The sequence below is a fragment of the Conger conger genome, chromosome 6, assembly GCF_963514075.1.
Source record: "Conger conger chromosome 6, fConCon1.1, whole genome shotgun sequence".
In the NCBI taxonomy this organism is placed as follows: Eukaryota; Metazoa; Chordata; class Actinopteri; order Anguilliformes; family Congridae; genus Conger; species Conger conger.
This window is the reverse complement of record NC_083765.1, coordinates 64,142,336-64,168,390: the sequence shown is the minus strand read 5'-3', so window position 1 is coordinate 64,168,390 and position 26,055 is coordinate 64,142,336. Positions and strand designations below refer to the sequence as shown.

At 40.9% G+C, this 26,055-nt stretch overlaps 1 protein-coding gene across 7 annotated transcripts; it reads right to left on the bottom strand.

Annotated features, from left to right (window-relative positions):
• Positions 1-686: 686 nt before the first annotated feature.
• bdnf (brain-derived neurotrophic factor) lies at positions 687-24,981 on the bottom strand. 7 transcript variants are annotated; one of them, XM_061246509.1, is made up of 2 exons: positions 24,781-24,981; positions 687-2,192 (listed from the first exon to the last, which is right to left on the bottom strand). In XM_061246509.1, exons 1-2 carry the CDS (start codon positions 24,934-24,936, stop codon positions 1,386-1,388), a joined length of 963 nt encoding a protein of 320 aa, XP_061102493.1. In that variant the 5' UTR covers positions 24,937-24,981; the 3' UTR covers positions 687-1,385. The 7 variants fall into 7 exon arrangements, with proteins under 7 accessions (XP_061102493.1, XP_061102494.1, XP_061102496.1 ...); XM_061246510.1 differs by lacking the exon at positions 24,781-24,981 and adding an exon at positions 24,121-24,340; XM_061246512.1 differs by lacking the exon at positions 24,781-24,981 and adding an exon at positions 23,080-23,458.
• Between the last annotated feature and the right edge of the window lie 1,074 nt (positions 24,982-26,055).

Genomic DNA, 26,055 nt, shown 5'->3' with positions numbered 1-26,055 from the left:
ACTATTAATCCTTTTTTAAATTTGGTCCTTGAGTTAGCCACATTGTCATGTTGTGATAATACATGTGAAGATAACATACAGTAAAATAATACATGTGAAGATAACATACATGACTCCTGACAGTGGACTATAAAATGCTTTCTAATTTAGAATAGGTCCTTTTGTTTATCATTCACTGACTGAATGAGACTTAAGTTTTCTTACATTTCACAAAAGCAATCAAAAGAGCTTTGTGGAATGCAAACTACATTTCCCAGAAATGTGTGGGTTTGGGAGCCATCATTACCTGATCTTGGTAAAACAGAAAAACTAAGATGTTCAGACATTACTAGAAAAGAAGAAAATTGTGCTGAAATTAGCACTGGTATTTTTATATATTATTTTCAATAATTAAATTGGCTATTGAATAAGATGTGAATAAGATTGAAAAGATGGGAAGTGATTCCGTTTATATACTTATTTGTCTATTAATAGAGGCAAATTCTTGTTTTTGCCGCTTTCAAGGTTATCTTGAGACCCTTACAATAGGACACGCTAATGGAACACGCTAATGGGACACGCTAATGGAGTGGGACTCTTTGCCCACCATTTGTATTAGCACATAACGAGCCAGGAGAAAACACAGCAGAGTGCACCTCTACTGGTTCCGTTTGCTAAACATATACCTGGAAAGGGAGAGCTGAAACTTTATTGGTTTGTTTTCAGTTGCCTATAGTCATTTTATTTCTTCAAATATTTCAATTTAATATTGCAAACAACTTCACAACATACAAAATGAATTATATTAATCCAGAACATATGTCAATGATTCAATTTTATATCTTTATCTTTTTTTTCAACTTGTGGGGATAAAAAAATAAACAGCAAAGCTTTGACAACAGCACCTTGACATAGTATGTAATTCCGACATTACCTTGAGAAGTTTAGAGCAGTAAACAGATAAGTACTAAGAGGAGGAAAGACCTGTTGAAAATGTAAACGGAATGTTTTGGTCAGAACTGTATCCTTTTTTTCCCAAAGTGGACAGTTTCTCATTCACCACTGAAGCAGCATGCAGGTTTTTTTATTTCCTCACCTTCCATTTCCTTTTTTCTCAAATTCTTGGCAACGTAAACGAACCACAATGTCTTGAGGAATGTAATATAGTAATTTAAGTTGTGCGCAAATGACTGATTAGATCTTTTTTTAATTGTTTACAAGGTCATGAATATGTTCAATAAATAGACTGTAGTATCACTTTTACTGTATAAACTTCATCTTTTTTACATGCAGTCCATAAAATTTTTCATTTGACGGAATAATTTACCCTGTTAAGTATATATACAAATAGATATTTTCTCTTTTCTTTTTTTCTTACTCTCAATAAAATCTATACATTTCATTCACTATCTTCCCCTTTTAATGGTCAATGTGCATACACAGGAAGTGTCTATCCTTATAAATCTCCAACCGATCTTCTTTTTGCTATCCATGGTGAGTGCCCGCACAAACGACTGGGTTGTCCGACATTGCGAGTTGTAGTGACGCTTGTCTATTCCCCGGCAGCCATCTTTTGTGTATCCCATGGGGTTGCATTTGGTCTCATAAAAGTATTGCTTCAGTTGGCCATTGGGCACCGGGACTTTCTCCAGAACCGTGACAGTCTGCCCAGACATGTCTATAGCCGTCTTTTTATCCACGGCCGTGACCCACTGGCTAATACTGTCGCACACGCTCAGCTCCCCGCGCCGCGACGGGTCGGAGTGCCGCCGCACCCTCATGGACATGTTCGCCGCATCCAGGTAGTTTTTGTATTCCTCCAAGAGAAAGAGAAGTGGGGGCTCCAAAGGCACTTGGTTGCTGATCATCACGCGCGACGCGTACAGGTCCACGTCTTTGGACTCGGCCACGACGTCCCCCTGGCTCTGGTCTCCGGGCCCGCTGCCGGCCAGCTGCGCCTCGCCCTCCACCTCCAGCAGCTCCTCGATCACCTGCTCGAACGTGTCCGACAGGGAGGCCAGCCCCCGGCGCTGCGCCCCGCCCCCGCTCTCCAGAGTCCCGTGGGTCTGCGCCGCCGTGGCGCCCAGGTAGCCCTCCGCCCGGTGCCCCCGCATCCCGCCCGCATCGCGCATGGGAGCAGCTTTCATGCAACTGAAGTACGAAATTACCATAGTCAGGAACAGGATGGTCATCACTCTTCTCACCTGGTGGAACTGAGCAGAGGGGAAGGGAGAGAAAAGAGGAACCGTTAGAATTCATTTAAGAGCCGCAACGTCAAATAAGGAGGTCTGGAATTCAGCGGACCGTGTCTGGCACAAGCTCTGCGACAGCTTTGTTCCTTTCACTGTTTCATAAGGACGCACAGTCCTGCCATCGCACTGTTCCTGGATCAGGTTACACTGTTTCATACGGACGCACAGTCCTGCCATCGCACTGTTCCTGGATCAGGTTACACTGTTCCTGGATCAGGTTACACTGTTTCATACGGACGCACAGTCCTGCCATCGCACTGTTCCTGGATCAGGTTACACTGTTTCATACGGACGCACAGTCCTGCCATCGCACTGTTCCTGGATCAGGTTACACTGTTTCATACGGACGCACAGTTCTGCCATCTCACTGTTCCTGGATCAGGTTACACTGTTTCATATGAATGCACAGTTCTGCCATCTCACTGTTCCTGGATCAGGTTACACTGTTTCATAAGGACGCACAGTCCTGCCATCGCACTGTTCCTGGATCAGGTCTCTGAGCTGTTTTCTCAGAGCTACCTTTGGGATGTCATTAGTCATGCAGCATGTCTGTCACTTCCCCACAAGAAGCTAAATACAGAAGCACCTGAGGCTTCATTAGAGGATGTGTGTGGCAGTCCCCCCTGCAGCTCAAACTAGGCCATTGACCCGCCAGTCCAACACAGCCCCGCCTCCTCATTAACATTCACCCCCCCTCACATCCCATTGGCCACACCGCTGTGCTCGTAGAACTCGGTCTGATTTACGCACGAGGGAGGGATTAACGTTCTCTCCAGGCAACCTGTGCAAGGTGTGGCCAACAAGCAACGCTTAAAAGCCTTCTTTTCACCTGTAACACTTCTGAAATGGTCTATTTCTTTGGCATTAGCAAAAAAGAAAAACATGTTGAAAAGAAAAAGACAAAATGGTTGCTTCAAGAGAGTAGCAATGAAGAATGATCCTTATTATCAACCATTATTATAATTTCGTCAGGTTCCAAACTGGAGATTGACATAATGTTTTTTTTTTTTTTCTGAAAAGGTAAAAACTAACTTTATCTTTCCATATAAAGAATATCTACAATGTGCTTGACTTCATTAATTCAGGCCAAATTTGATCCAGGCTCATTATCACAAGCATATATCCAAGATCTTAAACTTGCTTCATAGCTAACTCAAAATTAACCTGGCCAGGTATAGAAATTCACACTGTCCTGACCAAAGCATCACTTTGATCCTGTTATTCCTGGTCTGGTGTTAAATAACTTAATTATACGATTATAGATATAACGTTTCACAGAATGGGTATTATTTCACGCCTATGTTACACTTGAAACACCTCGTGTCATTAAACAGTCAGTTTTTGAATCAATGAATGATACATTGAATAAATTCATATTAGATTGCATTTGACTTTGCTGTCTAATGTTTCACACACAGAATGGGAACAGACCTGATTTGGTCGTGCCCTTGAGTCAGTTGCTCTAGAGTTGCTCTTTAACACTAGAAAGGCCCATGGAATCTGGAATTTGGACTTTAAGATTACTCCAACACTGTAAATTCAATATGCTCCACCTTCCATGTCTTTTCCTCAATGTTTCAGCTCAAAATAACTTTTTGAAATAAATAAAAAAATCCATAAAGAAATATAGGCAGTTTGTTCCATTTTCAGCCTACAGGCAGGTCCTGGTGCCCCTGTGTGAACGTGTCGCTCTCCACCAACAAACTGTTCAGCAGCCGAGTGCTTTCTCTGCATGCCTGTAGTAGCCTCTGCCTTCTCACATTTCTCCCCTTAGCCTATATAACAAAACTGCTGTCATTTACAAATCAAAATGTTCAAATTGATTCAGTTGTGTCCACTGTTTCAAGAAAATAGTTGGTTTCAGATGCTCTGCTAAATTGGGTCACATGCAGAAACGAATGCTGCAATGCTGGACGAGCACCTTGGCAGCCCAAGGCATGAAAAAAGGTATTTCTTGTGTTAATGTGTCTCCAGCACGGTACATGAAGCACACAGTTTTCTAAATGCATAAGTGCAACCCAATTTGTTAACTTATTGTAGTGTCCAAAATTTTATACAGTGGATCAGATATAATTCAGGACTCTACGCCTGAGAATTATGGGTTCAAGTTCCTGGTACAAGACCAATGCCGTGCCCTTGGGCCAAGTAATTCCACACCAATTGATTCAGCAAAAACAAATTATTTAAATGGGTCACTTGGTACTTTATATTGCATGTGAACACTGATACTAATGGTGTGTGCTAAGTAAATAATTTTTTTCCCTAAATATTGGTTGGTTAAAATCACTTGATAAAAGCTTATTTGCTTTCTGCAATAACTTTCAGGATTAAACCAGTGAATGAATGTGATACCTGATACGTCTGCATCAGTTGACATGCAATCATCTGCTTTGCACTTTGGGCCACAATATCAGCCACAGTTGTTGATGTTCAATAATTGTTTCTTCTGCATTATAATGTTTTTCCACATGATTTATCAGCCTAAAGGTGGCTTTTCCAGTTTGTCACACTCACAATGTACTGATACATTTTTATCTTGTTGCTAGTATATTGTGGCAACTGACACAAATATTGGGAAACCAATATTATAACAAATATTATGCAAATATTATAAAGGCATAACTCTGATTTAAAAAAGTACATCGTAACATATAATCTAATTTTTATATTATATAAAAATAACAACATCAAAATATCCCATACTGTAATATGTGCACTACACTCATAACTATACTTCTATAATATACTTATACTTCATAATTAAACGTGTTTTACCACGTAATATGACTTCGATGTAATATGACTTCCTGTTGCAGAAGTGAAGTCTTGAACAGGGTATAAATATGCTCGTTCCCCACGCGCAACCTTAAGCAGACACAGAAACTGTTTCTTACCTTGCACAGTCCTCTGAGTCACAAAAATTCTGAAATTCTGGTGAATTTGTGGACATCTCAGAAGCTCACACCGCTCCCGCTCTCGTTTTTAGTGGAGCCATTTAAAAATAGCCGGGATGGTGTAGTTCTGGCAGGTCCTCCACCTGGCTGAACCCGAATGCATTGAGTATGAACGGGCAGCACGGAACACGGAAAGGCAGCGCAGGAACATCACGGAAAGGCGAGGAAAGAAAACGCCCATTTAAAAGCATTTGTTTCATTCTTAATTGGTGTCAGGGGCTGTAGTTATGATTTGCCGGTGCTGCAAGGACTACCATGGAGATACTCTGGCTATAAATAGGCGGGTTGGGAGTCCCATAGTCTCAATTCAGACTATTCCATCCTTCCCCTTAATGAGCTGCCGAGCCGTCTGCATCCCGCTCAATGACATGCCTTTCCAAACACACACGTACGGGCGTACACACATGCATTTAAACACGCAGAGACGCACACTTTAACTCCTTTTCAACCTTGCAGTGCGGTATCTGTACTAATATATAAATAACGGCAGCGCATTAGCTTTTCAAAATGCTATTTATTCTATTTCATCATACTAGATAAACATATAAGTCATATTGGGCATACTGGCAGGGAATTTCTATAAAACGGCAAGAATAATTTTTCAAGATACACAAACCAACTGAACCGCAGTAAAAGTTTTATTCACACGGAAAACTCTGCAGCATATCTCATTTGTTTGGAAAGACAGCGCAGATGCATGAGACATGTCTCTTTAAATGGAGAGGAGCAGGACGCAGTACACAGCATCCGTCACTAGAGGGCGCTGGCTCAGACACTGCCGGGGCTTGAATCGTTGACGTTCCCTTAATGTTTAGGCAGAGATAGCCACCGTTTTCTTTTTCTTTTTTCTCTCCTGACAGACTTTGAGGGCCAAGCCACAGTGAGAGCAGCAGGGATGAGGCACCATTTCACAACAAACACAAGCCAGAGGACGGACGTCACAGCCCCAGGTCTCTTGGTGAAGACAGAAAGGGAATTGCTGTTACTCAGCGCTGCACAATTTCTCTCCGTTCCTCTGAGCTTTTTCTCTACGGGAACGACTTCTTTTTTTTCTAACTCGGCAATTTCCGGTTTCCATCAGGAGAATCAATATGGCTCATACTCCCAATCAGCATCCTGTTAAACAACAATCAAACCAATGAATCATTTTATTGCTGTGGGACTGCTCGGAATAATCGCAGCCTCCAATCTAATTCAGAACAAAGGAAAACAATCTCCCACAGCGACTGAATTTCCTCTCATTTAATATATTAAAAATAAGTGCATCTTCAGCTCTGAATTGGATTTCAAAGGCACAATAACGCTTTCCTGGTAAATGTGTACAATTATATACGTATCTGTGTGTGAATGAAAGGGTAGAGAGAGAAAGGAGTATTTAACATAATGTCTGTATGTTTATTAATATCTCAGTATATAAAATTATACAGAACAATAAGCTGAAACATTTTAAAGCTACATTTTTAAAAGCTACATTTTTAAATCAAGCATACTATACGACTATTTACTATATCCATAAATGGCTGTGCAAATTATTCTGCTTCTTTGGTTTTCATATCTTTGTCAACTATGCATATAATAATCCCTTATTGTGCAAACACTGTAAATTCTGTGTACAGATGCATTGGATTAGCGCAGGAAATTACACAGACAGTTGTATTACACTGGCAGTCACACAAGTTATCACTTTAAGTGCCCATTTAAGTGAACCAATGATTATTTGTTGCATAAAGTTATTTGTATAACAACACCGTGGTTTCTTTGATGTATTTAAGTTTAGCTCCTTATGGATTTGGCACTAGCGAGTGGGACTCCAATCTTTGTGCAAAATGTGTGCAGTTTAATGAAGATATTGGAGAGGTTTATTTTTGCTGCAGTGTGTACCACATGCAGTTCAGGAGCCTGAAGTTACACACTGAGTGAGTTACATTCATTTCTATTCACTGTCATGATTCAACACCAATTGATAGCTTCTTGCCAGTCTTTCAGGAATGTGTGTATTAAGGCCAATGAGGTCATATATAAAATACTCTCATACAGTGAATGCATCTGCATTCAGAAGTGCATGGTGAGCGCACTGCGATGGCGGCCCTGGCACACAGACCTGTTGCGCTGAGTGGGGCTGGAGACAGAGGAATGGAGAGCAGCAGCTCTGAGAGACAGCAGCAGCTCTGAGAGACAGCAGCAGCTCTGAGAGACAGCAGCAGCTCTGAGAGACAGCAGCAGCTCTGAGAGACAGCAGCAGCTCTGAGAGACAGCAGCAGCTCTGAGAGACAGCAGCAGCTCTGAGAGACAGCAGCAGCTCTGAGAGACAGCAGCAGCTCTGAGAGACAGCAGCAGCTCTGAGAGACAGCAGCAGCTCTGAGAGACAGCAGCAGCTCTGAGAGACAGCAGCAGCTCTGAGAGACAGCAGCTGCTCAGGGTACTGTTCTGAGAGCAGCCGGGAGAGTGGGTTTTCCTCTCCTGTGTTCTCTGCGGTCTTTTGCCAAAACCAAATCTGAGGCAAATCCTCCACTCATCCAACGCAGTGCGAGGATCACAGCAGACCCTTTTCTGTTCTGAAGCGAACGCAGCGGGAGCGACCGCGGCCTACACGCCCTTCAGACATGGGCACGATGGGCCATGCATCAACGACAAATATCTATTATCATTACCTTATACTTCTGATCCCATCGAAGAGAACCCGGGCCCTCCATCCTGCCTTAGGTACGGTTACACTGTTGTAAACGTCTGGATATGACACTCCAGTTGTTTACATTCCATGCTGGTGCAGACACTGTTGCCAGCTGGAGTGCGGTTAAATAAGACTTCTGTTTCCCCTCTTGCCAATGCAGACATTCACGGGCTGACCCCTTAAGAGCTACATGTCTTAAATGGTATGCTTGAGTGCATTCCTGTTCCTTGTCATCTTTAAAAGGACTTGACGCAGACAAAAACAGGTTGGGCCTGCAATAAAAATGCGTTATGGATGTTGAAAGTGTATTCTTGGCCTTTTTCTTCCCTCCATTACACATAAGCGGGGCGGTATATGTGAGTAGTATTATTTATTCTCATTAAGATAGTATTATATATAATTATTATTTGATGCCACTGTACATTGAATCCAATTTAATGTTCTCCCATATGTAGCCTTGTCAAAGATAGGGATCTGATGTATAATAGTTTATTGCCAAATTTGTACAGCACTGTTTTTGGGATTTAGACCCCACCCGTCATTAGTGGCTTAACTGTGCCAGGTGCTTTATTGTCCAGGCATATCGCACACAGAACGTTCTGGAGCTCCACTGGAGTCGATCCAGCTACCAAACACTCAGGGACCCCGTCTGCTGGAGCCTATTGAGCAAAAACAACAAGATCAAACTTCAACAAGACTTGTGAGTTATTGTTTCCTCAACGTGTAACATAAAAAGGTGGTAGAGTAATTAAGTAAATGTTTATAATATCAAAATCAACTGAAAAATGAAAGAATGAATAACGACAGACCCATGTGATTCCATACTGAAACTCCATATGACTTATTCTCAATCCTTCCTGTTCAAAACATGGACTTTCCTAAAGGCTCCTAACCTAGAAATCACTAAAAAGCCAATTTGCCAAAAAACACAATTACATCTGAGACATGCTACTTAAGACCCTGGTATTGATATTTTAAGCCATTTAGAGAGGTGTTTTATTTCAGTCACAGCAGAGGCAAAGGCCATGAACCTCACCACAAACAAAGAGTGTGATATACACTGAGCTGCTGTCACTGTCTGCCTGGTAAACAGTTGATGTTTAGACAACATGCACAAACCAAGGCCAATCAAAGAATAAATCCAAGATAAATACTTTATGCTATAACCAGCCAACCAGTCTGGACTCCTGTGAGAATAATTAATTAAGATTTTTACTGGTATATCCTCAAAATTCCACATTATGGGTTGAATTAATCCGTGTGAAATATTAGCCATGAGCAATTAGAATGTTTCCATATCTGGCATAGTGCCTGTTCTTTTAGTCGATCTATCCCACTTTGGTTTCTATTTGGTACAAAATGTGCTTCATAGAAACCCAAGCACTTTCAGAACAGCTCGTATATATCCCACTGTCAGGGATGAAACATCATCACCTCCACAGAAATCCCTTAAATAGAAAAATGGGAATACTTAAATGCATTGTTGTCAGATTCTACTGTCATTTAGAGGATTGCATATCTTGTTAACAGTCAATCTAATGAAGTGATGAGCTATGATGCAATGACACATAGCTGGCAACCTAGCTGGAAAACTTTATATATTTTAATTTTTTCCATTTATTTAATTTTGCTCTTCACAGTCCAGATTCTGCCTTATATCAAGCCTTGTCTGAATCCATTAGGCACAATAGCTTTTTTAGGAAAATTAAGTAAAGGCATTTTTCCAAGAAAGTGCTCACACAAACACGCGAAACATTCTCTATGAACATTCCACCCAGCACGTCTGCGCAGTCAATTACAGCTCGGTACTGTTGTAAAAACAATTGTAAACCTCAATCAAATCCGGCAGTTACAGATTTAATTACGTTTACTGTAAATTGTGCGCACTGTAGCCAGAACACACCACTTAATCTGTCAGCGCTCAGTGGATGCAGTAAAGAGGAAGGCACTCCACAGATTAACTACTTATGTTCTGATTATTAATGTATAGGTTTCAATTCTCCCGTTAATGAGAACAGGATGTGATATTTCCATTATTGTCTAATTTTACGTCCGAAACCACAGTTTAGTTAAGGGTTACACGGAGAGAATCTGCACATTACATGCCTTTTCTCGCTGGGATACATTGCTTCCGCATTGTCTACATGTAAAGAATTATAGGGAACATCAACAATTTGTGTTGCGTTACTGTGATATATGAATAGACAGTATTAATAAACAACCGGCGTTCCTGCATTTCACTAAAGTCGTTATGTAGGCCAATATGCCAACATTGCCTAAATATTTGAAATTCTTGAGATTCTCTTTTTAAATAGCCAAGCAGTCAAGTGGAATAACATCTTCCAGTGCTAGGATTTAACGATACTTTCATCAGAATGAGTCATACAAGTACTTCCCTAATATGAACGCTAGATGGTGCATTTGTCCACTGATATATCTGAAATCCCAAGAACGGTAATACAATCTGAATAGACAGACAGACAGACAGGCAGAGCGCATCAAGTTTAGCCTCTCACGTCAACGAACTAAGATACACAATATACAATATTTCAAACATAAAGTGATTAACTGTACACTGTTTTCTAGCGAAATAAATGCTAGAGAGCTTTAACGGTACATATTGTTCTAACGTTGATTTGACATAGTCTAAATCTATCAAACTTTCAGAGTAATCTTGAATGATCTTCGTTCTTAGGGAAAGTTCAGCAGATACGTAGTCTATAACCATCACAGAGCAATCGCTTTCTCGAGCGACAGAGCTTAAGTTGTATGGCATGAAATGTATTGCGGAAAAATATCTAACCTTGTTCAGCTTTACTTGGTAAGTGGCAGCAAGATCAGCAGATCACACCTTGATCCTTGTTTTAAAGCATAAAATATTATTTCTTCCAAGGCATTTCAAGTAATTTCCTCTAGCTGCACGAAGGCACCAATTGTGGAACGTTTTTAATCCGTAAATTCATCCTCGACTTGTGAGGTTAACCGGTTTGAGGGAGAGCTAGCCTTTACACCAGGGTAAACCTAAGCATAAGGTCTCAAGTTTCTTATAAAGTCTTAATGAGCGCATCAAACTTTGTATTTGCCAAGCAGCCTGTCTGTTTTAAGACCTATTCTAAAATCACTTGGTATTTTGACTGTTCTCACATTAGGCTGGAAACCCAGTACTGTCAATATACCCAAAAACACATTTAATAACAGTATTGCAACTACAGCTTATTCCTTCCATCATGACAACTGTAAGAGGAAACGAGGGAGCTCTTAAAATGAGTTATTATTGATGTGATGTATTTCACCTGTCATGTCTTTTCCCATAAACACATTTATGTAAACAAATAACTATGTCGCCTATAACACAATAAAGATACTCCAATACAACATGAGATACTCCATTCTTTTTTTTCTACATGAACATTCACTGTTTACAAAATTGTTCTTCCCACAATTTAGAAAATGGGTCAGAAAGTGCCAATTTAGAAAACACTGCTTTGAATTAGAAAACACAAAAAAACGATGACCCCTCTCCCTTCTCGTTCCCTATTAGAAATTCAATCAAGATAATAACACCGTTTCTTATTAATGAACTAGGCGATAGGATTACACTACCGCCTTTCAAGCAAGCAACGTAGGCTAGGGGCTGAATTTGTAGGATCCCGCACTTGATTACTTTTGTAGACTTTCCCCCTACGAGTGCTGAAAAAAAAAAACCCCATAAAGTCTTTAAACAAAGAAGTGTAAACCTACCTTTTACTGCCTAGTCGTAAAGGAGACCATCAAAAGGACAGTTTCATTTGGAAGGATTTGGAATACTCCCTATGTAATTTTAAAGCTATATTTTCCTTCTCCTCTCCGGGAATTTGAAGTTGTCTTTTCAGCTTTGGAGCAAATAGATTAAATTATTGATGGTGGAAATTGCATGGTTGAGGTAATGGACTCCCATGACTGAGCGGTTCCATTGGAGATCGGTAGAGACAAGAAGATTGGATGCTAGCACATACGGTATTGCGCGTTGAGAGACTTCGGTAGCTTTGAATGAAGGTTTCATTCCTCGCAACTACAGTAACTAACTACATCATGACGTTGCAGCATGTGACTCCGCCACTGGCTGACTGACCACAAGCACATTGAATCGTCGAGAGAAGTAGCTTAATGTATCACAACTGGCCTCTTGGCCAGAGATGCAAAAGACCGAACAAAATCAGGCAATTTACAAAAGGGAAAACACCGCACACGCAAGTTTGTAAAGCAGACGCTGACATTGGATCTAAGCATGACAGTGCTCCGTGTTTTTTTGACTGCCGATCCACCGTGGTTTTCACGTGATTCCAGCTCCTGGCTGGTTCCAAAGAATTGTGGAACTGCTCCGCCGCAGCCCAACATCGTTCCTCACTCTCCTGGAGCCATAACATTTCAAATGAACACCGGTTAATTTGAAACAAAAGCGAAATGTTAACGTTCAGTTTTAATGTATTTGGAAGGCACCGTGCACATATAGTATGCGTAATTTCACAAGCAGTTCATATTGATTTAACAAAACATATTCCTGTGCAACTGGGGGCTCTGACTTCGCACAGCCAGTGCCTGTAAGGTTCCAGAATCTAGAACTTTCTCGTCTTCATTATTTTGCCGTGATAAACAATGGAACAATGGCAAAACCTAAAATATCACTTGAAGACAGTGGCTTATTTTCCCATTTCACAGTTTCAAGTTCATACCCAAAAACAGCCAAATACCCCACACTGTTCATACCCATACTGTTCATACCCACACTGTAAAGTGAACCAAAAACAGCCAAATCTCCGATTGGCAAAGTTATCCAGTGGGTGAAGTTATCTTTGCTTTGGCCAATGGCAGCACATTTGGATAATCAGGATTATAAAATTCTTGAAAATTGAGCTCAGCTGTTTTAACGAGTTCTTTTTCGGAAGAACTTGGCAAGAAAAAACTTTCTTCACTCTACTGTTTAACTCTTCTGAATGATCTAAAGGTTTGACCGTGCCCCATAATTGATTTACTATAAACATTTATAGAAATTATGTTGCTGAATAAGTTAATCATAAAGGAATAATATTGTTGTAAAAACAGTTACACTTCATTCAGCCAGACGTGCAGCTCGGTGTGATCATGTTGACATTCATTTGAAAGCATGTGACATATCTACGGTTTCAGGCCAGGGTTTGGAACAGGCAGATTAGAAGTGTGGGGCATTTTACAATCTAAACCAACTGCGTAGCCAAATCGCATGCTAAAATGCACATATATCTCATTCTATACTAGTATGTATTCCAAAATGCCACAATGTTATATTAAGAATTTTGACTTTTTTTCCATTTTGGTTAGGAATCTGGGATTGCTGTTATATATCATAGTTTTATTCCCTTTTAAGGATTAGTTTATGAGTAAATTGCACTAAAATATGAGCAGGAAATGATCTGAGCAATTACAAGAAGAGAAGGCTCCTTTGGGAATTGACCCCTAATAAAGAAACTGGGCAGGATAAATTAACATCCAATCCAAGGTGGTTGTATAATTTCCAGTGCATCTAATTGAATAAAGACTACAGGAAGCACAGATTTATCCACTCCTGGTTTAAACCAGCAGTGAACCCACCACAGAGGCTTAGCTTCAGCTCCTCCAGTGCTCCTGTATGTCCAGGTCTGTAAGATTCAGCTGTGTTTTAAGAATGAGCTTTAACTGTGCTGTGCACAGCCCTGCCTCCAGGTTTAACTTCTGCCTCAGGTGCTAGAATAGCTGTAGAATATGATAGAGTACAGCCCAATTTAACTGGAACCAAACTATATAATTATATCCCCAATGGGATGATTTTTCAGAACTGTGATGCTTAAAGAAGGTTGAAAGTGGAAACAATCAAAGATTGATTCATATTTACAGAATGGCTGCTGCCATTTGAAGTGTTGAAGTGTGAAGCATATTAAAGGTGGGCTTCATGGCTTTTTAATGACCTTCCTAAGATTCCGTTTCGCCCATCAAAGCTTCATCGTCAAATTATTTTATTTCAGTTTAATTTGTTTAAATAAGGAAGATAATATATAATTATCAAATAATTACATTTCTGTTGGGCAGATTACCCAAAATACCTTGCCACAATACTTACATATGTTGACATTTTAGAAACCAACATTAGCTATATATATGCTTTTATGGGGTAGATGAGTGTAGGCAATCCCCATCTGGTGCCCATTCACAAAAAAACAGCCTGTAGCTCATGCTCAATTTAGCTGGACAGCGTAATCTCCAATGGTGGCAATGACACTCATGATTGTGCTCATGATTGTGCTCATGATTGTGCTTCCATGTTGTCAGCAATGCAGATGGGGAGGGGAGGGGTTTGGTTGGGAGGGGGAGGGGCTAATGTAGTAATCTGGCTCAGTTCCAATCTCAGAACCCCCGTAATTAAAGATTTATTGTGCCGTATTTGTTGTAGCTATTATAATTTTTCTTTTGCAGAGCTAATGAAGTGGAGAGGCTGGACTGGGCTGATCTCAGCTTGATGGTGCCTCTGCTCACACCTGCTCAGTGAGTCAGACCCAGCCATGGGATGTGCTGAAATGAAAGCAGCTCTCCCACAGGATCACAGGAGGGGAGGGGAGACTCTGGATCAGCAAATACTGAACGACATGACTCCCAGAAACCTGCAGACAACACACTCTGCTGTCCCAGCCAGGTAATTCAGAAATATATCATTTTGCACCCCATTAAGAAATTAACAAAATTGGAGATTTAAAATGAGCTGCATGCTGGTCAGAAGGACAAACTTGTTGTGAAAGGCATGCAGATACTGTGGGGCGGATACTAGATCTGTGTTTATGTTTGTGTTTATGAAGATTTTTAGCAAATTAGTATGCACTAAATTATTCATAACATTTTATATGAAGTACGTAAATATACCATATATAGCATTTATATTACAATCAATAATGCATAGCAAGCAGTGACTTCAGCACTCAATGTGATGCTAATGTTTGCTTATAACTACTCGCATGTTTTAAGTTGACATAATTAAATATATATTCAAATATTTGAGGGCATGTAGCAGCCAACCATTAAAAGGATTACATGCCTGATGAACTTTACTTAATAACTTGATTTAGCTTTAACTGTTTAAAATCGAAATTGACATGATTTCTGATGCGAGCAAATTATATAGCTACTTAAGACTGGCAATGCCAACTGGTGGATGTATCCTATCTCAGGCTTATGCTTTATTAGATTTGGATGTGCTCTAATCTGTATTTTTGCTAGTTATAAGTTTATGTACACATGAATGATACTTTTATATGACAGCATCTGACTATACTTTGAAGACAAATTATCTCAAATGTATACATAAAATTTATATGGGATGTGGAATATTGATATTTGCATGCCTCTATCGCTGCGTACATCTGATAAATTATTAAATAAACATTGACATTTGTATGAAACAAATAATATCTTGCCTCATTATCTATTGACATATTATAGAACTTCAGCTGAAACCTTAAAACATTCCTATCACCCGCCGTGACCAGATGGGAATGTGTAACTCTCTGTGAATGGGTGTGGTCTACTTGTTTTAATATCCTGTATCATTTCTGCAGTTTCCTAATCTAGGCTTCTCATAAATTATCCATGAACATGCAAATGAGTGTCTCCGGCAGCCCTATGAGTTCTGGTCTTACCAATTCCGCATCACTTCCTGTACATCCTCTGTAGACACAAGACAAATGAGATTCCAGAGAACTTGGAAACGGCGGCACGTAATTGCTAGGATCACGAGCATTCTTTTATGAGTGTGTCATCTGGCTGGCGTTCAGATCTACTGTAGTCGCGCGTCTCCCTCGCACAAACGACAATGACATTTATCAAAGCCTGGAGCTGCCCCTTCCTCCAGGCGCTCTGCTCAGTGACCAGCCCAGCGAGAGGAGGGGGAGCCACCCCTGCGCTGATGACCAGCCCCGGCCTGCATTAGCACCAGACCAGCTGACAGATTTCATCGCTGTCTTCCTCCGTTTCACCAGAAACTCTCAAATTCCCCATCGCTGGTGGATTACCTTGGGGTTGATCTGTATTTTAAAGCTCTCCATCAGACGGGTAGTGGCCATGTCCGATCTGGCACCCACGTCACTGAGGACATCAGTGCCGGTAGTGAGTCTCGCGGAGTCCTGATGTCTGAGATCTGATAACACTCAGCTGTAAAAGTGTTCATTTATGTATAGGATGGCTATTTTAGTCTGTGCCTGAGTGCTGAAGTCAGCTAATGTACTCCAGATCAGGATCTTTTGGCATAGTGGGCTAAAGGCCCATCTGTACGAAAGACTGGCTGTCTGATTGTGATCACTTCTTAGTTCTCAAATCACCCAAAATACACATGTCCCGGAGCAAAGGTGAAATGGAAGCTTCCTGTGGCTTAGAATGTGCTAGTGCAACATCAGAAGTTAAAAGATCTGAGCGTTACATAATCATTATTCATGCGACCACAAGGCTGTTCAAAGGGACGGCACCAAGAACGCCTGACAGGAAGGCACTGCCACTGGCCATACAGCCAGTGAGCTGCACTCACCTGGTGGCATTCTGCTCACTCACCTGGTGGCATTACCTGGTGGCATTCTGCTGTACCGCACTGTTGCAGTTCGTATTGGAATAATAATCATCCAACCTATTCTTCAGTGCTGTGATTTAAACATTTCATTTTACCTCCAATGAGTGATTTCATATTAGTTCAGGTCTATCAATTTGATTTGAATCTGTGGCTGGTGTAACATTAATAACGGCTGATTACTGAATGGTCCTATTTTTAGAGGTTGTCCTGCACGGTTGTCTTCTGCTGGTATTTTTTGCTTAGATCTTGGGCTCTGCATGCCATATCAGGTTTATACAGTGATGTAGAAATCTGTCAGCCGTCCAGGTTCCAAGCATGCCCCCTCTTCTTGTCATGTTTGCCTTGTGAGAATCTCCCTCACAGTCTGTGAGTGGGTCTATGTATTTATAAACCAAGTTCAATCCTGGATGCATGACGCTCGCCCCACTGGTGATGGTGGTAGTGGTGGTGATGATGGTGGAGGTGGGGGGGGGGGGGGTGATATTGGTGGTTATAAGGCGGATGTGAGGGTTTAGTGCTGATTCTAGATATGAGTTGTTCATTCCATGCAAATTATCTGATTGAGGGAGAACGAGGGGATTAACAGAGGTCACAGAGAAGATGATGCTTGCCATCTGCATGCCTTCTGGGAATCTGCAGCGCATCTATTGTTAGAGTTCTGAACAAGTCTCAGCCCTCTGAACATCTGCAGTCACACAGAAGGCAGTTGTGTGACTCATAACAATGTAGGTCCTGTGTCAAATTCATATCCGTGAGCCATATACTTGCCATTAAAAAATAACGGGTGCAAATTATCGCACTTCCGTCTCGTGTGCTGAAAAGTCTCTGGAACAGTGAGCAGCGGCTCTAACACCCCTTCACTGCTCTTACTGCTAACTGCTCACTGCTCCTTCACTGCTCACAATGCTCACTGCTCCTTCACTGCTCTCACTGTCCCTTCACTGCTCTCACTGCTCACTGCTCCTTCACTGCTCCTTCACTGCTCCTTCACTGCTCACACTGCTCACTGCTCACTGCTCCTTCACTGCTCTCACTGCTCACTGCTCCTTCACTGCTCTCACTGCCCCTTCACTGCTCTCACTGCTCTCACTGTCCCTTCACTGCTCACACTGCTCTCACTGCTCTCACTGCTCACTGTCCCTTCACTGCTCTCACTGCTCTCTGCTCACTGCTCTCACTGTCCCTTCACTGCTCTCACTGCTCTCACTGCTCACTGTCCCTTCACTGCTCTCACTACTCACTGCTCTCACTGTCCCTTCACTGCTCTCACTGCTCTCACTGCTCTCACTGCTCACTGTCCCTTCACTGCTCACTGCTCACTGCTCTCACTGTCCCTTCACTGCTCTCACTGCTCACTGCTCACTGCTCTCACTGCTCTCACTGTCCCTTCACTGCTCTCACTGCTCTCACTGCTCTCACTGTCCCTTCACTGCTCTCACTGCTCACTGCTCACTGCTCTCACTGTCCCTTCACTGCTCTCACTGCTCACTGCTCACTGCTCACTGCTCTCACTGCTCTCACTGCTCTCACTGCCCCTTCACTGCTCACTGCTCACTGCTCACTGTCCCTTCACTGAATGCTCTGCAATTGAATCATAATTCACAGCCATGCCTCAAATCAGTCGTCTCACCTTTAAGGATGCATAAAGAATGTTACATGTGTATGATTATTAGAATTTTAGTAAACATGCCTAAATGGAAATGGTAGCTCATTATCCAACAATGTGCATTATTCTTTCTACTCGATGGCTGAAAAGTACCCTTTAGCCAAAGCCTGTGACACGATGTGGGTGCCCAGTGAAGAACACTAGACCATATGTTCATGAATCAAATAGTGAGAAAAGTACAAATTCATGGATATATATATATATATATATATATATATATATATATATATATATATATATATATATATATATATATATATACATATATATATATGAGAGGCATACTTCAAACATACAGCTGAAAGCAAATCCCATTGCTTCAGAATGTAAAATGCTATACCTGAATAGGAATCAAGGTTTTTTTATGTTAGGTCAAATGCCAAATGGATTGATGACCTGACAAACAGTTCAGAATAACACACTTAATCAAGTTCAGTTACAGAATACAACCATTACCACAAACATGTCCAGGGTATTCTGTCTGTCACCACCTGTCACTACAAGTCCAACAATCGCATGCTCTCTTCTTCCATTCACCAGTTGGTCTAGACCCTAGTCTTGTAACAGCCCTGCTTATTGACTGCCTTAAAGTGCATCATCCACTGGCAAAGGCCAAAGTTGACCAAGTTGCTTATTCAAGAGAACATGTACACTGGGGTCTGGATATTATGAGTTATTGTAGTTTAAGCACATTCTCAGTTGCTCTGGACAGCTCATACAGAGATGTCTTAATTAGACCTAGCATTGCTCCATTGCTGGCTATGCTGATGATGAAGATCTAGTACCCTTGAACAACCTGCTCTTTTCCCACGATTTAATCATTGATTTTTCATTTCATCAAAATGTGCTACCAACCAATCAAGATGACAGTAAAAACAGTAAATTTCCATCAGCTCGTAGGCAAAAACACCCAGCAAAAAGACGGAACCATGCTTACATACACATACGTGGACTCCATATAGAAAACCAGACTGACAGGGCTGTGTACCTTGTTATAAATCCAAAAAATAATTTTGTTTAGTTGAGCAATACATTGCATATGGACATAATACACTGAATGTATTGGCAAATATTGATGCATTTCCCCTGCATTATTTGCAGTGTATATAGTAAGAACAATACTCTATGTACAATGATGGGTTAAGGATGAACTATCTTTAGAAAACCCACAGGCAGAAATAATACAAACATTCCATGTGCTGACAAACACACTTAGGACACACTTAGGACACAAGGTTGCACATACATACCAAAGTGTCATGCAAAAGGACTGAAAGGAGTCTTGGCAGAGCTCTTGTTGCCAAGCACCGCCAGAGATGCTTGGTTCTGCAAACTCTTCGTCATTCAGGATGTGGGGACCGGTGGTTTTCCCACATTTCTGAGAACACTGCTTGTTTTTATATGCTATGCAAAACACCTGCAAGTGGGCGGACAGCTAACAAAGCTGAGCTGAGCATTACACCTCCTCCGGAGACCCTGCCCAGACCGTGAGGGTCAAAGGTAGTGGGTGAGAGTGAGATATGCAGACAGATGAAGGCATGCACACACAACCGGTACACGCGCACGCACGCATGCACACACAGGCAGACACACGCGCGCGCGCGCACACACACACACACACACACACACACACACTTACAGACACATACACAAACAAACACAAACAATTCACACAGCATTTTCAACATATTCCAATAATTTGATTAGCAATTTATAAACCAGTACATACATGTAAAGCGAAAAACAACAACGAACAGTGTCGCACTTTCCGGTCTGGCATCATTTGTTACCTGCTACTGCGTCCCCGAGTAATTCTATGTACATACTTCAACAAAGAGAGAGTGAGTCATAATGATATTCAATCAAGTTGCTATGTTGTGAGAAATCTCAAACTGCCCGCATCCCAACAGCAAATCGCGTTTCTTGAAAATTCTATATAATAAACTTATCGCCTCTTTTACCGGTAGATCTACGTTAGTTCATTAATTTCTGCGCGTTTTAAAAGACTCACTGGATTTTTCTAAATCGGAAATATAAACCAGATGAAAATGATTCGTGATCCATTTATACTGGTTACACTTCTAGATATTTTTTATAATTTCAGTATCACCATTATTGCTGTTGGTTATTAATAGGCTGAACAATTAAGTACTTTCAATTTACGCAACCAAAGGATATTGCCACTATCACGAATATTTTATGGAAAACACACACGTAGGCTGCATGACAGTAGCGATAGTACAGACATCCACATTTCCCACGGGAGTTTGGTGAATTATGACTTAAATCATACTGCACACCATTGCGGATAATAAAATGCGACTGCAACTGAAATACGTAACGATAAGTCAACCTCTTTCAAAACTTCATGAAAGAAAGCTAAAGACTTGACCGGTAAACGGAGCGATTGTTTAATGATTTTCATCATTTTCCACCTCCTGAATAATTCCTCAAGAATAAAAAAAACGTATTAACTGTACATTTCTATATCAATATAACATATCATGTTATCTGGAATGAAACCTACCATTTTCAGATTTGTTATTGACGCCCACCCCAACTCTGCAGCGCTAAGAGTGGGGAAGGGGGGGGCGGCGAGGGAGATTCTCGGTAAGATAACACAACCCCATTTATGGACTGATCCGATGACGTACATTGCAGAAAGTTCTATAAAAAACCCTTCATACATACAAAGTGTGTCGTGCCACCCCCCTACCCCCCCTCCCCCCACCCGCCCCCGTTCTCCCCTCCCCCCACACGCCCACACCCACACCATCAACCCACGTCTCGCTCTGACTCTCCTGTGACAAAATATGATATCCCAGGCAAAAAAAGGGAAAATAAAAAACGACTACATTACTAATGTGGATAATAGCGTAGACGTGCAATTAACAACGACGTGCAAGATTTTTACACATGATTCCAAGTTTACACAGATCTGCCATAAACCTCTTAAAATGAAATGAGAGATAGTTTTGGTTAGTTAATACTATTATTTGTCTGATCAGTTCTCACGACCCCAAAATGTAAAGATAAATATTGCCTATTATTACCATTATTACAGTTGTTCTTCCGAAGACGTTATTTAAATACTTAACAATTTTTATTAAAATCCAAATAAGTAATCATTAAGAACTCGTAAAACGAGTCGAACTTAATGAAATCGAACTTAATGAATCGGCAAGTTTATTTTAAATAATGAGCAAAGAGCAGCCTGAAATGAATTCCGCACGACAGGTTCTGGATTAAAACATTGCCGAGTGCCTGTAGGCGTTGATATCTTGGGGTTTTCTTGCAGCTGTATGTTTGACATTTAATCAGTTTGCCCTGAAATCAGATTCTTGTAGCAGACGCGGAACACAAAGGAAAAGCGGACACCGGCAATATCCACCGTTTCTTCCAGACTTCCAAGGCGGATTTCTGCCGGCTTTGAAGTCAGAAAATAATCATGGGGTCTTATCAAAATGCGGCCGAATTTAGCATTTGCCTGTTTTGCTTGTTTTGCTTGCACACCCGGTTCTCCATCTCCAATGCCCATCTGTTCTGAGCCTATGCCTTATCCTGCATTCTTATCGCAGCCTCCATCTAACCCCGCCATAGAGCTGTCAGTGTCTGGCCACGCCTATCTACCTTTACCCATATGTCCAAATAGGCTGTGGGAGAACAAGTAGTTTTTCCGCAATAATTGTGTGGGTCATATAGGCAATATATAGGCTATTACAGTGTGAAATGTTGTTCTGGGGCATGCATTTCACTGGAAGTGCCCTGCGAGTTTTTTTTTCGTGTGTAGCACAGCACGGGGACAAAGAAGCGGAGCAGGTGATACCAGCGCTCGAGTAAAAGCGCAGTATGAATGAAACCCAGAAGCGCCCGTAGTAAAACACAAGAGAGACATCAACGGGATGACAGAGGGTGGGGAGACGCCACAGCCACGGTTAAACAGATTTGAGTGTTTGCATCACTTAACACACAGCGGATCGATGCAGCGATTATGGAATGGAATATTTTAAGTTTAAGTAATGTCGACAATACAATGCAAAGATTGATATATAAATAGACAGGCAGGCAGACAGACAGACAGACAGACAGACAGATAGATAGATAGATAGATAGATAGATAGATAGATAGATAGATAGATAGATAGATAGATAGATAGATAGATAGATAGATAGATAGCTGGATAGATAGATAGATAGATAGATAGATAGATAGATAGATAGATAGATAGACATGGATGAATTTACTGCTGAAATCCATGATTCATTTAATTCGAAATATATTTAAGTTTCCACCTTTTCTTTATGCTCACTATGTGCCGCACGAAGTAGCAGGGGCTGTAGCTTGTGTTGCTAAGGCTTATATTTTATTAAAGACGTGCACCATATTATGCTGCCAGGGAAGAGGAATTGCTATTGCGCATACGAAAGTTCCATTTACAACCAGGCTACAGGAATCCCTTTCGCAGTTAACCCACTAGACACGATGAATGAACGCGTTCCATCTGAATAGCGAAATATTACATACACGAACAAATGTATTCTCCGTATTATGGGCTAATTGTTTGCATAATGAATCACAGCCTACAGATCTATAAATACAATATAACTTTACAGGCATTTAAATACTTCTTATAGTTAGGCCAAGTAACCGATCTATTCTGATGACTAATATAAAACCGTACTATTGCGGGCCTAGTTATATAGATGCAGAAAACAAATGTCAAGTTTACGATTTGTTTTAGAATTCACGTAGTCTTCTTATCTCGCTTACTTGCAGTGGCCATATAGTGCATGGCTCGTTTACCTATTCTTAAAAGCAGGATGGCATTTTAAAAAGCAGAAATCAAACTAGCATACTGTGAGAATACTAAAAATACACAGCCAAAACCATGATAAGGAAGACATGATGAATGTCTGAAACAGCGGCAGCGATTGATTAAAATATTGAATTGTCTTACCTTTTTAACAGCTGACAACCACTATCAGTGGTTAGATCTCCAAGACCAACACTTGCATTTCCCAAAGTTAACGCTGTATATCAAGTGGAGCTTACAAAGAACGCACAACGCACAGTGCCTCTAAGATTTCAACTTTCACATGCTCTAAGCGGCGACAAAACTCCACGTGCAAAGCAACCAGGCTTTGTTCTCTATTCTTATTCTTAGTCTTTTTACATCACCGGGCTTCCACAGAAAGTGCTTACCAAAAAGAGCCAAAAAATTAAAAATTAAAAAAATCCCTAGCTTTGGCAAAGAACTGCAAGACTTAAAAGTTGATGTCCACTTGGCGATTTAGTCCGCTGCGTTCAACGACTCCGATGCCTCTGTCCAGCGTGCTGAAAACATACCACAGCTAGGGTTACAGGGGGGCAAAAAAATCTATACTTTCGTTAAGTGCCACTTGATATTGCTTTACTCTATTGCTTCCCCACGCCTTGTCACGTGAATATTTCCTTGCCAAGCCCGTCCTGTTAATATTTGATCACATGTTGGCCGGACCGTTTCCTAACAAAGGCAACATTTACTAAAAAGGCCGTCATATTCCTCTAAATGGGACATCCACTAAGGCGCCACAGCTCCTAAATAACACCGAAACAGTTCCACTGCTATTCTGTTTTGTTGCGCTGTTAGAGTCATTTAGGGCAGAGACCAACATGTCTACACATGTTGCATTTCATTGGCATCGCACTTGAAAAAATATTCAGTATATGACATAAACCTCACAGAAACACAATACTCAATGCACCCCGAAGAACCTTATCACAATTACAACGTTCCTTCAGATCCATGAATGTACCTGTATTCTATTCACCGCTTAATTTTGATCCAAAATGCTCAAATGTAAAGTTTTACATGGCAACATTATTTCCCACACTAAACGCAGACCTTAAAGAGCTCGAAAAGGTTATAGTCCACCGTCCAAAAAAATGTATTTTCATTCTTGTTTTTAATCGTGATCATTTTTGTTAGTTATTCTTGCTTTGTTCCCAAGATACTCACCATTTTCCCCTAAGCAGTCCTGGAGATAGAAGTGTCTTAAAATCCACTCACTCCAACAGATGCTGGTAGGTAATGTGTCTTGTTTGAAGTCATCATATGAGAACTTCTGCTGTGCTCAGTATATCGCCCACCACTTCGGTGACTTATGAATCTAATAACCCTTTGCAATATCCTCGTGCTTAAACTCGCCAACACCTTGGTGGCTCTGGTGACAGGATAGACAGCAACCAGCTGCGATTTAAACCTATAGATTTACGCACTGCCTCCGCTCTAGCGAGCGCTTTTTGTGGGTTCTTACGTGATTGTAATAAACGATGTGAGCCAAGTTAAAGAAGGATCAAAATTGACCATTCAGTAGACTACATCACCATCATTTGGTAACGTTTATTAAAATTTTAAAGCTTGAAGAAAAGTTAAGATAAGGAATATTTCTCCACGGAGTGCTTATGTGTATATCTGTTTTTAATTAAGCTAAGCGGGAACTTAGGTTTGAACTTTACACCAACAGCCCAATATCAGGTAAGAAAACAGATTTCACAGATATCTCTTTTTTCTGGCCATTTTGAAGTAATATGAAGTTCTCAAGGGACTTGTTGCTGGTTTAAAGGCAAACTGCAATGTTTTCAAACAAAATAAAATGATTTAAATAGCAATACTTACATTTTTAAAACACAGTTTTAGTGCTTCGTTTGAAAATATGTGCCTAGATGAAAACCCACTGACGACTCCGCGTTTATCTTCAAGTAAACCCTTAACTTCTAAAGACGATGTTTCTGTTTTGCGCCTGATATTTGGAAGCAGGTCTATAGTAAACATAGAATCACAAATTCCAAGTACAACCGCAGTGTCTGTTTTCTGTAAAATTCCATCAGTTGCTTGCTGAACACTCAGCCATCTAATTGTTATTCAGTGACGAAGCGCTATAAATGCATGTGTGCTACAAATGTACTGGTAAGTAACATGAGTAATAGATGATATTTACCAGTCTCATGGCTTGGATTCGCTCTATCTGGGAGGTTGTAAAAGAAGTGAAACAGTATGGTATTAATAACTCACAGCTCACAGCAAGCCCCCCCCAACCCCCCACCCCCCCACACACACAAACACATACAGTACACGCATATATACAGACACACATACACGCACACCATGCACACACATTCATAAAGACTCCCACATGTATACATGCCTGTCTTATGAATATATAAAATGTAGGAAGAGAGGCAGAGAGAGTAAGGAAAATATAAATACAGTGAGATATTTTTAAATGAGCATCACGATGCGGTCTATACTGTGCATATATAATACTAATACAATGTAAAAGTGTTGCAAAGTATTTGACTTGGCAGACACAGTGGAAGAGAATAAGGAAGCCAAAACTGAGTTAGCCTAGCTTAGTACACAATGGAGTGTAACAGCAGTCTTCTACAGTAACACTGAGTTAGCCTAGCTTAGTACACAGTGGAGTGTAACAGCAGTCTTCTACAGTAACACTGAGTTAGCCTAGCTTAGTACACAGTGGAGTGTAACAGCAGTCTTCTACAGTAACACTGAGTTAGCCTAGCTTAGTACACAGTGGAGTGTAACAGCAGTCTTCTACAGTAACACTGAGTTAGCCTAGCTTAGTACACAGTGGAGTGTAACAGCAGTCTTCTACAGTAACACTGAGTTAGCCTAGCTTAGTACACAGAGGAGTGTAACAGCAGTCTTCTACAGTAACACTGAGGATGCTGAAAGGATCACAGGGCACTTCATTTCTTCATTTACATTTTCCAGACCAGTGCTGGAAAACATGCAAATCTGTGAGCTGTCCTGGAAATCCTGGAATATGCATAGTATTCCATTATGTTCGGGGACTGATTTGGGATGGAAGTATTGTCTGGTTTTCAGATATTTATTCTGAAGTTTGGTCCCAGTGAACAGTGTTGTTACTGA